The sequence below is a fragment of the Oryctolagus cuniculus genome, chromosome 12 (assembly GCF_051225735.1).
Source record: "Oryctolagus cuniculus isolate XC-2025 breed Fujian yellow rabbit chromosome 12, ASM5122573v1, whole genome shotgun sequence".
Taxonomy (NCBI): Eukaryota; Metazoa; Chordata; class Mammalia; order Lagomorpha; family Leporidae; genus Oryctolagus; species Oryctolagus cuniculus.
Genome location: NC_142878.1, coordinates 17,219,265 through 17,231,944, shown reverse-complemented (window position 1 = coordinate 17,231,944; position 12,680 = coordinate 17,219,265). Strand labels below are relative to the sequence as shown.

Below are 12,680 nucleotides of genomic sequence, written 5' to 3'. Positions count from 1 at the left end.
TAAGGGTGCATTTTCTGTGTCATGCTGTCCTTAAAACTGAGACATTTATGGTTAGATGCTTTGTATACCAAAATACTGTCTCAAGATTAATAGTGCTTCTGGTATATGCTAAAAGCATTTATAGTTCTGAAATATTTCTGTATAATCTCTAGATGTGTTCTAAAGCTTTAAATTTTTATTTTGAAGTATAAAATGTATTTGTTTGCAATTTTTGTTAGATATATTCTTTTCCTGTTTATTATAAATTTTATCTTTAAAAAATTGATTGCTAATGTGTAGAAATACATTGTCTATGTTTTGACTTTGTAGCTGGTGACCTTATTCCATTATTTTCTTTCTAAAGTGTCGCAAGATTTTTGTATCCTTACAGAGAGTTATAATCTGTAAATGAATTTTTGTTTCCTAGGTTACAGTTTGCCTTCCTATTATTTTTTTTCCTTTTGATAGTGAGAAAGGGAGTAAATTGTGGTGGTTAGGAGTTGCAGTGTAATATTGATTAGTGGTGGTCATGGCTGTGTTCTTATCTTGACCTAAACTGTGCAGAAAGCAGTGTGATGGGATGTTTCACACACGTCTGTTTAATATAGAAGCCCTTTATCAGATTAAGGCAGTTTCCATCTGATTCTTCTCATAAGTGCATATTGATTTTCTCAAGTTGTATACCCTTCTGCATTTTTTGGAAATGTCTTTCTACAGATATTTTCTCCTTTAGTGGATTAATAATAATGGATTGGATTAATTGGTTTTCTCATGCTAAACAAGCTTGTATTCTTTGCATATACCTAACTTGGTCAGAATCTAAGTATTTTTGGTTTGTGTTTATGAATGTTTAGTTTGAGAGTTTTGGGAGAGCCATGATCATAAGTGAGACACCATCATGCAGTGTTCCTGTCTCACACACTCTTTGCCTTTGGTATTGAATTAGTTATCTGTGTAACTTAGAATAATACACATGTATCATCTCAGTTTCTCTGAGTCAGGACTTGAGATGGCATAGCTCAGTCTACCATCAGAATCTCTCACCAGGCTACAGTCTTGAGGCTATGAAAGGAAGGGTTCAGCTCCCTGTAGACTTGTCAGGCTGAGGCCCAAGTCCTTCAGGAACTGTTAGTGAAGGCTTCCCTCACTCAGTTCTTTGCCATGTTCTCATGGCATGGCCGCTGGTGTATCAGTGCAAGCAAGGGAGAGAGTACCAGCAAGAGAAAGAGTGATAGCAGGATGGAAGTCATGGCCTTGTGTAACTGAATCCTAGAAGTGATGGTCACTTGCCATATTCTGCTCATTAGAAGCAAGAAACCCACCTTCAAGGAGAGGGGATTACATGGTTTTTACATGAACTGGAAGTGGGAAGTTCATCTTTCATCTGTGACTGCTTTCAAGATCTGTTTTAGGAATCAATGGTTTAATTATATACTTAAATATCAATTTCTCTTTATTTTTCTGCCACCCATTTTTATTCATTTTTGCTTTTTAGTTTTTTTTTTTTTTTTGCCAGGAGGTGAGAGATTGATGGGATTAGAGTTGGGGCGGTGAGATTATGTTCCTGGCTCTGAGAATTGGTCTTTCAACAATTCTGTTAAATCCCTAGACACTATTTTTTTTCTTTCATATCTTACTTCTTCTGAATTCTCTGTATGATCTCTACCTGAAAATCTGGTTGATGTTGAATGAGAAAGTCTTCCTTGACATAATTTAACCTTTCTTTCCTATTTCCTCTTCCATTTGTCTTTCTCTGCCATATGCTAGATAATTTCTTTAGATGGATCTTCCAGTTTTCTAGTATCTCTTCATCTGTGTAATCTGCCACTTAATATGTCCGAGTTTTAAATTTCAGTTATTTCTCTAATCTCTGAAAGTTCTGCTTTTAGTTCTTTTGTACCCTCTTATTCTTTGAGAATATGCAAAACTTTATTTGTTTAATCATATTAGACTATTCTGCTGACTCTCACTCCAGGTACCCTCTTTCTTTTTGTATTATGTGAACTTTTAAAACTGTGAGCTGGCCATTTTCCTTGGAAAATTTTGTGTAGAAATTCTTTGAGAATTAGTTTGAAATCACTCACCCAAAGAGAATTTATAAACTTGAGATATCAGCTAAGCCATTATAAATTAAATTCTATCCCTGTGAATTTCAGTCCATAGGTGATCTAAATTCAGTCTGAAAACCAACTTGAGAGTCAACATTGGTGATTATGAATTCTCAGGGGAAGTTCTCTCCTTGGTATTAATTGCAGTTGTTATTCTGGACAAAAGCGGAAAAACTTCTAGGGAGATCTTATTTTCAAAATATATTTGTGAATTTCTTTCATTTGTAGAGCTTTGATAGAGTATGTATAATGACATACAGTAACATTCCTTTGATTTTTAATATTATTTGAAATGAAGTATCATTTCTGTGTGACAAAAATGTCTAGCATGCTGATTAAGTTTACTAACTACTAACTATAGGGATAATCATTAAACCTGATGTTGGTGTTTTTCTTGTCTTAGCTGTATGCCACTGGTTATGGTGCAGGTGGCCGACTAGGAATTGGAGGGACAGAGTCGGTGTCTACTCCAACGTTACTTGAATCCATTCAGCACGTGTTTATTAAGAAAGTAGCTGTGAACTCAGGAGGAAAACACTGCCTTGCCCTCTCTTCAGAAGGAGAAGTGTACTCTTGGGGTGAAGCAGAAGATGGGAAGTTAGGGCATGGAAACAGAAGGTATTATGTGAAAACATCGTGTTCAATGTTTTGTTTTTGCTTTTTGTTTTTGCTAAAGAGTATTGGCACTTTGTTTTTCAGAATAATGTTTACAAAAGTCGGCCAAATTAAATAATGTTAAGTTCTTATTTAGCCAAAGTAGGTTTAGGTGCTAAGTTGTGATGAATTAGGAGGGAAAAGGCAATACTGAGTTTTTGATTTATAAATACTAAACTTCCTTTTGTTCTTCTTCCCAAAGTCACTCACTAAATTTTATTTGGCATTTTCTGTAGCACACACAATACTAAAACTGGAAATACAGAGGACATAGCAGGAATGAAGATGAAAGGACACACAAATAACACCAGTTTTTCAATAAAGGGACCCAATCCACTAATGGGGATTGCTATCCAAATTGGAATAACAGGGGCATTCCTTATCCTAGAAATAACTAAAAACACCAGACAAAATGAAACAACAGTCATAGAGACATCAGATGTTAGGTAGCAAAGTAGAGTATTCTCTGAGAAACAGGATACAAGCAAGGTGAGTTTTAAAAATTTCTGCCTGTAGAAAGTTTTCAGGCTGTGGCTTAGAGAGAAGAAACCCACACAGATCCTGACAGTCTCTCTTAGTGTACAGGTGATAGAACTAGAAGTCCAGGGGAAGCTAAGATGTCTAGAGTATGCAGAGTACCAGAGAAGAGAGAGATGCACACAGAGAGAACTCCAGAGGCCTGCAGAGATTACTATGACAGTCATGCTTGTGAGGCCAAAGAACAAATTACTCAAAAGTATTAGAAGGAATTGTTCCTAGGGCAAGGGATAGAACCTGCTCCCTCAAAACCTCATCATTGGTTAGAGTACTAAGAATAATGGAGAAAAAATAGCCATAGTTAGTTGTTGCTGTGATCCCGCCAGCAAAGCTTAAAATAAGATCTGACTGGACTAGCCTGTGTATAAGTAATTTGACATATTCACAGAGAATATTTTTATGAATCTAAACATACAAGCATCCAACAAGATAGATAGCAAAATGTCCTGCATCCATCCAGTCAAAAATTATCAGACAACGAAAGAGCAGAAAAATACAACCTGTATGAGGAAAGAAATCAGTTGAAATTGACACAGAAATAATACAAATATTAGAATTACTAGATAAAAATTTTGTTTTTTGACAGGCAGAGTGGACAGTGAGAGAGAGACAGAGAGAAAGGTCTTCCTTTGCCATTGGTTCACCCTCCAATGGCCACCGCAGCCAGCGTGTTGCGGCCGGCGCACTGCGCTGATCCGAAGACAGGAGCCAGGTGCTTCTCCTGGTCTCCCATGGGGTGCAGGGCCCAAGGACTTGGGCCATCCTCCACTGCACTCCCTGGCCACAGCAGAGAGCTGGCCTGGAAGAGGGGCAACCAGGACAGAATCCGACGCCCCGATCGGGACTAGAACCGGGTGTGCCGGCGCCGCAAGGCGGAGGATTAGCCTAGTGAGCCGCGGTGCCTGCCTAGGTAAGAATTTTATTAAAAGCTGATCATATTACATTTTCAAGAAACTAGAAGAAAACGTGGAACATGTTAGATAGAACCTGAAATAGACTTAAATTTCCACATCAAAGTTCACAGTGTTAGAGATGAAAAAATACATTGGTTGGAATTCATAGCAGATTAGATATTAGAAGAAAACATCAGTAAATTGGAAGACATACTATACAGAATGAAACACAGAAAAAAAAATATACAAATGAACAGAACACCATTGGGTTATGGGACAACCTGAAGTGGCCTAATATGTGCATAATTGGAATCATCAGAGAAGGGGAAGATGAAGATAAGAGTTTTGAAGAAATGAAAGCTGGAAAACTTCCTCATCTGATGAAAGCTATAAATCCGCAGATTTAAGTAACTTAAAGAACCCTAGGCCGGTGGAGCAGTTTAACAATTTCTTGATTGGGGAGATGTACATTGAATAAATGAGCAGCAAAAAAAAATTAATAGTATTCAATTAGTTTAAAAATATTTTAGAATAAAAATAGAGTTGTCATTGTTTCTTTCTTTTTTTTTTTTTTTTGCAGTCCTTGTGACCGTCCTCGTGTCATTGAGTCTCTGAGAGGAATCGAAGTGGTTGATGTTGCTGCTGGTGGAGCCCACAGTGCTTGTGTCACGGCAGCTGGGGACCTGTACACGTGGGGCAAAGGCCGGTATGGCCGCCTGGGGCACAGCGACAGTGAGGACCAACTAAAGCCCAAGCTGGTGAGAAGGCAGCACATGCTGAAGCAGGATGGATGGGTGGTTTGCTCTGCAAATTAATTTTAAAAAGTCAAAAGTATCTCCCATTCTAGATTCTTTTTAGTTTTTTAGAGTTGATGATTATAAGTTCCTTGATTACCAGTGGGTTTTCTTTTTGTTGAAACTAAAAATGATCTTGGTATGTATTCCTTCCTGGAGCCATTTAAACATGATAGTTTGAAATATGCTTTTCTTTGTAATGCTCAATAGTATTTGGCATCTACCTAAAAAGTTTGTCTTCTAGAAGGTTCACTCTATTAGGTAATACAAAGGAGTGAATGAAGAGTTTCCACAGTAGTGCAGGATTGGCTCATCAGGACACTGCTATCTGCCCCCTACAGTTAAAGCAGAGGAAAGGTTTTCTGTTTTGTCTTACAAGATTATTAAAATTACCTATTGTTTGTAAAGGCTTAAAATGGGCACCTGTGTTAAGAAGTGGTACACCTTTTTGTGTTGATCCCTTTTCTCTGAAGGTGGAAGCGTTGCAGGGCCACCGTGTGGTAGACATTGCCTGTGGCAGTGGCGACGCCCAGACCCTCTGCCTCACCGATGATGACACCGTGTGGTCCTGGGGGGACGGCGATTATGGCAAGCTTGGCAGAGGGGGCAGTGACGGCTGCAAAGTGCCCATGAAGGTATTTCCTGTTGCTGTACCTCCTTACTGCCCCTCCGTGTGCTTCTCAGGTGTGCTTCAACCTCTCCTCTACTTTCTTTGAGAAAATGTGTTGGATAATTGGATAAAAAAGCCCAAAGACATTAAGATATTTAAGTGCTGTTTGTGCCCTTTTGGGGAATGGGTGTAATCCAGTGGAGCCCCCAGAGCCCAAGGTTTTCCATAGTGTAGAGACCTATTTGAAGAGTAGGAAAGCATATTGCTCCTACTCTGCAGTTTATAGTGGTGTGTTGGCGGGGTGTCCTAGAGCTTGCTCAGAGGATTATGTCTGAGTTAGCTAGAGGCTGCCTCAGATGGGCATCCTGTAGGGAGCCAGACAGAAAGCTAGACAGCACCTGAGTCCACAGGCCACGCCAGCCCAGCTGAGTATAACTCAGGGCTGTTTCTTAGCTTGGTCAGATGCTATTTTTACCCTTGTAAACAGGTGGTTGCTAGAATAGTTCACATACTTATTGATCAGTGGCCTGCAGCGTGTGAATTCTGGAGTGCTAGGTAGCAAAGTCTGTGCAGTGGGCTTGGGAGTGCAGTTGCTGTGATAGGAAACTCTAGCTTGTCTCTGCTCAGAATGCTCCTTTTCTGACCTCTGGGACTGCAGGTGCCTGTGAAGCTGACTCTGACCAGTGGCCCCTCAGATAGGGGAAGAGTCTGGGCCCAACCGTGTAGCTTTTTTTCCTGGAGCTGTACTGCCCACTACAGTAACTGTTGGCCACAAGCAACTATTTTAAGTTTAATTTTGAATTAGTTAAGATTAAGTAAAATTTTCAAGATGGAACCAAAGTTTTTTTCAAGATACTTTGGTTCCTTTTGAATAACGAATTGATGAATAGTTATTCTTTTAATCAATTATTTGAGAACTTAGAAAGCCAAATATTAATCAAACTAAATATCTTGCCACTCAAATATTGCCTTTATAATCTTATTACATGGTTGTGTAAAATAAGCTAATGAACGTAAATGGAATAACCTTTAATATATGTAGAATTTTTTTATCATTATAATATTACTACAAATGTGGATTCTATTCTAAGGCAAACATAGGAATATCTCCATTAGGAATATCAACTAATGAAATAATCTAGATGGACTTTTCTTCCTTACTTTCATAGCAAATGTACAAAGGTAGATCCAACAAGTTTTTGAAGACATTAAAAGATTATGCACTTAAATAAAAAGATTAAGTAAAATTAAAATTGACTCCCTCAATCACATTGGTCCCACTTCACGTGTTCATTAGCTATGTGGCTGGGGGATTCCATCTTGGGCCGTGCAGATGTAGCACATTTACTGTGGTTTGGCAGTGCTGCCAAGAGCTAAAGCCTGGTGGGGAAACCATCATCCAGAGACCTCACTGTGTCTCCTTGTCCCCTACAGCCCCAGCCAGGCCAAGTCAGCCCTTTGCAGTCGCCTTCCTTGGCCAGCTGTGCTGGGAAACTAGGGCCCTTGGGAGGGACTGGAGTAGGCCACTACTAATGCTGTTGTGACAGGGATGGGAGGAGGAAAGAGCATCTAAGAGGAAGGATTAAGTTCAGTTAACCAAAATCACGATTAAGACAACACTCACAGAGGTAGTAAGGAGCAGAGCTTGCTGGTAAGGAAAAGTGATGATCAGGTGAGGCCCAGCAAGGCCCCTGTGCAGGATGTGGGAAGTCTGACCCTGGGCGTTCACGGGTGGAGGCAGGTCGTAGGGCTGTGTGACCAAGGGCATCTCAGTTAGACCAGTGGGGCAGTTGCATATGACTTGGGTGTCCCTGGCCATCCCTGTCCTGCTGCCTGCTGTTCCTTCCCTCCAAGCCTCAGGGTCTGAGAGAGGACTGGGGGCCAGTGAGAAGAAGTGTGGGGATTGCTAGAGAGTGGTGCCGTCCCAGAGAATGTGCAGTTGGAACTCGGAAAAACTGTAGACCACATCTGTGAAATGTCCCATTTCTGGTGACATGCATAGCATATCGGCACATGTGTCAGGCAGTGCCTTAGTTAAGTAGAATATGATTTGAAATTGTACTAAATATGAGTATGCATTTTCAGAATTCTTCCCTGGTTTGGTAAAGTCTCATTGTTGTAGCAGTTGGCATGACCCTGATGTAGTGTAACTGAACCTTTTCTCCTTCTAGATTGATTCTCTCACAGGACTTGGAGTGGTTAAAGTGGAATGTGGATCCCAGTTTTCGGTTGCCCTTACCAAGTCTGGAGCCGTATATACTTGGTATGTAAGATTCTGTTTGTTTACTCCTGAAACCAGATTTAAAAAAAAAAAAAATATTTATTTATTTGAAAGGCAGAGTTAGAGAGAGGGAGAGAGAGAAATCTTCCATCTGCTAGTTCACTCCCCAAATGGCCACAATAGCCAGCATTGATTCAGGCTGAAGCCAGGAGCCAGCAATTTCATCTGAGTCTCCTACATGGGTGACAGGGGCCCAAACACCTGGGCCATCTTCTGCTGCTTTTTCCATACCATTAGCAGTGAGTTGGATTGGAAGTGGAGCAGCCAGAACATGAACGAGTGCCCATATGGGATATCCACATCGTAGGTAGCAGCTTTACCGGCTGTGCCACAATGCCAGCCCCCCACAACCAGATTTTTAACTGCAGTTGTATTAACCGTCCTTTTGTAGATGAGTATGTGACTTTTTCTCTTTTCCTTTTAAAGGTTGATTTATTTATTTGAAAGGCAGAGTGACAGAGACAGAGAAATTTTCTGTGCACTGGTTTACTCTCCAGTGGGCTTAGTGGCTGGGGCCTGGACCCTGCCAAAGCCAGGAGCCTGGAATTCCATCCAGGTCTCCCGTATGGGTGCAGGGGCCCAAGCACTTGAGTCATCTTCCACTGCTTTCCCAGGTGCATTAGCAGGGAACTGATTGGAAGTAGTGCAACTGGGATGTGAACTGCTGCCTGTATGGGATGCTGGTATTGTAGGTGGCAGCTTAACCTGTTATACCACAACACCAGCCCCAGAACATAACCTCTATAGCAGGTTGTGATTTGCATCCTGAAGTACAGAACTTCAGGGGAGGATGGGGAGAAGAGTAATGAGATGACCTTTCTCTGCTGAGCCCTTGGCTTCTTTTGTGTGCAGGGGCAAAGGTGATTATCATAGGCTGGGCCATGGATCCGATGACCATGTTCGAAGACCTCGGCAGGTCCAAGGGCTGCAAGGGAAGAAAGTCATTGCCATTGCTACTGGCTCCCTGCATTGTGTGTGCTGCACTGAGGATGGTAGGTGGCAGAGCCTATGTTGTGGAAACAAGGCCTGTAATTCTAGGAGGGTTGCTCAGGGATAACACATGTAAGTAAAAGAGGGGAGGGGCACCAGTGACTTCACTGTGTCTTTAGAGTCTGTCTGTGATAGGGTTTTGGCCCCATCATCTTTTTTTTTTTTTTTTTGGACAGGCAGAATGGACAGTGAGAGAGAGAGAGAGAAAGGTCTTCCTTTACCATTGGTTCACCCTCCAATGGCTGCTGTGGCCGGCGCACTGCGCCGATCTGAAGCCAGGAGCCAGCTGCCTCTCCTGGTCTCCCATGCAGGTGCAGGGCCCAAGGATCTGGGCCATCCTCCACTGCACTCCTGGGCCACAGCAGAGAGCTGGCCTGGAAGAGGGGCAACCGGGACAGAATCTGGCATACCGACCGGGACTAGAACCCGGTGTGCCGGCGCCGCAGGCGGAGGATTAGCCTATTGAGCTGCGGCACTGGCCGGCCCCAAGATCTTTAAACCCTGCTATTTTGCCTATGAATGTGTTATGATAGCACATGGCCATGCAGAGACAGGCTCAGAGCATGCCCAAGATGTTGCCCTGGAAACCTGGATTTCAAGGAGTCTCTTCCATTCTTCCCATGTGGCTCACTGTGCATGAGCTGTTTGTCCAACAGTGTGGTCTGTGATGAAACCTGCCTTCCTCTGGGATCTGGAACTTGATGATTTTGTGATCTGCCCCAACAAAAACCATGGATGTTGAGTCTCTGAGCAGCTTCCCTGGTAGAAAGCATGTCACATGTGTCATCACACCACGGTGCAGGGGGAACTGAGTGTGTCCTGTGTGACTTCTTTGGGAAGGGACTCTGGAAGCTTGCACCTGGTCTCTGAGAGAGACCAGTCTCTTGGCTGATTTTGCTCTGTGACCTTTCACTGTCATCAGTAGCTCTAAGTATGACTGCTGAGTTTTTTTAATCCTCCTGGTAAATCACAATGGCCTGGGAACCCTAGCACAATGGTCAGAGACTTTACATGGAATTAAGGCTACTAACTAGCCTACATTTTGAAACAGAAATTATTCTGGATTAGTGGGTATAATTACACAGATCCTGCAGATCAGAAAAGGAAGCAGAAGAATCAAGAGATAGGCCCAAAGAGGCAGCAGGAGAGATTGCAAAGAGACTGCTGCTGGCTTTCAAGACAGAGAAAGGGTGCAGAGAACATGCTGGCCTCTGGAAGCTGGAACAACTGTCAGCTGATAGTCAGCAAGGAAACTGGACCTCAGCCTGCAAGGAACTGGACTCTGCTCACAGGCTGAAGAGGAAGGAAACTTTTCTTTAGAGCCTACAATCAATGAGAATCATTTTACCCTTCTCACCTACAGAGCTAAGAGAATACATGTGTATTTATTTTTTTAAAAGATTTTATTTATTTGAGAGGTAGAGTTACAGACAGAGGGAGAGACAGAGAGAAAGGTCTTCCTTCCATTGGTTCACTCCCCAAATGGCCGCAATGACCGGAGCTGCGCCGACCCAAAGCCAGGAGCTAGGTGCTTCCTCATGGTCTCCCATGCGGGTGCAGGGGTCCAAGCACTTGGGCCATCTTTTACTGCTTTCCTAGGCCACAGCAGAGAGCTGGATCAGAAGAGGAGCAGCCGGGACTAGAACTGGCGCCCATATGGGTTGCCAGCGCTGCAGGTGGAGGATTAACCTACTGCGTCACGGTACTGGCCCCAGTACATATGTGTTATTTAAGGCAGTAAAGTTGTGATTTGAAATGGCAGCAGTCAAAAGCTAGTGTACCATCTTGCATTAAAACAGCCACTCTCTCAAATTTTGCTCTCTTTCAAAGGATATAAGGATAATTTAAATCTGCTTAACTATATAAATCTATTAATGGCTGTAAAACTCTAACCTTTCATAATTTCATTGATGGAAACATTTCATACATATGAATAAGCAACTTTTATGGCCTGTGGTAGAATGACGTGGTTCTTGATCAGGAACTTGCAGTACATGTTTTACTTAATTTTAATTTTTTTAAAATTTTGAACCAAATCACAAGTGAGAAGAGTTAGAAACACAGTACAAAGAGCTTCTTCAGTCCTTATCAATGTGAGAGTTGGATGCTGTCCCCGTGCCTCTTCCTCTACATTTGAGTATGTATTTCCTATAAAACAAAACGAGGCTGGCTGTGTGATCACGACACTGCTGTACAGCCAGGGACTTTACACCTGTCCTTTCCTTTCCTGGTGCTCGCTCACAGTCACGAGCACCATGTGGATTACAGGTTGCTCTCACGCTCTCAGCACCGGTGTTCTGCAGTACTTCCTTGGTCATCCAGGGCCTTGTCAAGCTTGATGCTTTGGAAGGCCAGTTACTCTGTAGGATGTCTCTCAGGTATTTTTCTTATGCTTCCTCAGTAGATTTAGGTTACATATCTTGGCTTTTCTTAAGCTAAACGTCATCCTTTAAGGTTACCTGCAGTTTTTCTTTATCCCATAGCTGATGATGTCATTAATCATTTGAATAAGTTGGTGCCAAGCTTTTCCAATGTGAACATTCTTTGTAACAAATAAGTAAATGGGAAGGGCATTCTGAATCTATTTAAGTGTTTCTTCTCTCATCCAGTGTTTTATTCTCTTGTAATATTTCTGTGGGACTCACAGTTTCCTAATTTATCTAATTGGTTATTTATAACCAATAACTTTTACTAGTTACTTTGATGCCTAAATGTGCCCCTTTTGGTGGCTTTAGGTCCTTCTGATGTGTCCCTGTCATTCTTGAGTACTTTCTTGTTCCCACACAAGGCAATCCAGCCTTATCTGGTGCTCTGCCTTGGCCATTTTCCCAAGGAGCTCAGGTGTCTTTAAAGGAAAGTAGTATTAAAGACAAGACCCACGTGGCAGGTGTGCTCATTGCTATAGGGGTTTAGCTGCTCCCCAGAACTACTCAGCAGACGGAGTCAGGGAAGATGTATGTAAACTCTATACAAATTTGTGTTTTATCTTTCTTCTCCAACTGTACCTATATGTAAGGAACTGTTAGTTCACAACAGTACCTCCAGTTTTACTTCAGTCCTGAAGATTCTTTCTAGTTTTCTCTTGCCCTACGTATGACTTGTTTTCTTGGTGATAAAGCTGGATCCCCTTTTCTCAAATAAGTTGGCTGCCTCTTCTGTGTGTAACCAGTGTCCCATCATGGTCTGCCCTCTCCCCTGCATGGGCCATGCCTTCATACTGGGCTGCCCAACACGTGGACACACTAGATTGGCCCCCACTGGGCTGACTCCCCACGTTGGCCGTGCTGTTGCACAGCATCCTCCTCACCTTCCCCGTGCGCTGACACCCATGCTGGCCTGTCGGGCTGCGCTGCCAGGAGCAGGAGAAAGCAGGTGCGAGCACGCTGCCCTCCATCATGCAGGCATCTCCCTTTACAAAGGGTCCCTGCTGTCTGCCCGGCACCCTGAGACATCTTCCTGGATTTGACAAGACTGCTGGGGTCTCCAGAAAACATGGAATTCATTTCCATCCTTGTGACCAGAGTGATCTTCCTCTTAGAATATTTTTATGGTGGTATTTTATAATGGGTTTCTTTGTGATATACTGAAATGTATAGTGATTATCACAAACGAGGAGTGTTAAGCTTAGGATTTGAATAAATGCAAGTTGTTAAAAATACAGATTTTATATGATTCAAAAACTGAGTTCATTTTCCTGTTTAACATACAAGAGCCGTTTGGGCTACCTGGGACATTACCGTCCATTTTAATATTATTTGTTCAGATTGAGAATGCTGCAGTTAGGAGTGTAGTCCTGTGAATGACACTGTTGAATTGCTGATCCTGGAGTTTTGT

The 12,680-nt window shown here is 42.4% G+C and overlaps 1 protein-coding gene across 2 annotated transcripts in view; it reads left to right on the top strand.

Moving 5' to 3' along the window:
• The window catches only part of HERC2 (HECT and RLD domain containing E3 ubiquitin protein ligase 2), a 231,075-nt gene that overhangs the window by 202,750 nt on the left and 15,645 nt on the right, over positions 1–12,680 (top strand). For both annotated transcript variants that reach the window (XM_051822208.3, XM_051822209.3), the window contains exons 79-83: positions 2,491–2,705; positions 4,752–4,929; positions 5,439–5,600; positions 7,747–7,838; positions 8,709–8,848. In XM_051822208.3, coding sequence (XP_051678168.3) covers positions 2,491–2,705; positions 4,752–4,929; positions 5,439–5,600; positions 7,747–7,838; positions 8,709–8,848 — 787 coding nt within the window. The remainder of the gene's footprint in view (positions 1–2,490; positions 2,706–4,751; positions 4,930–5,438; positions 5,601–7,746; positions 7,839–8,708; positions 8,849–12,680) is intronic.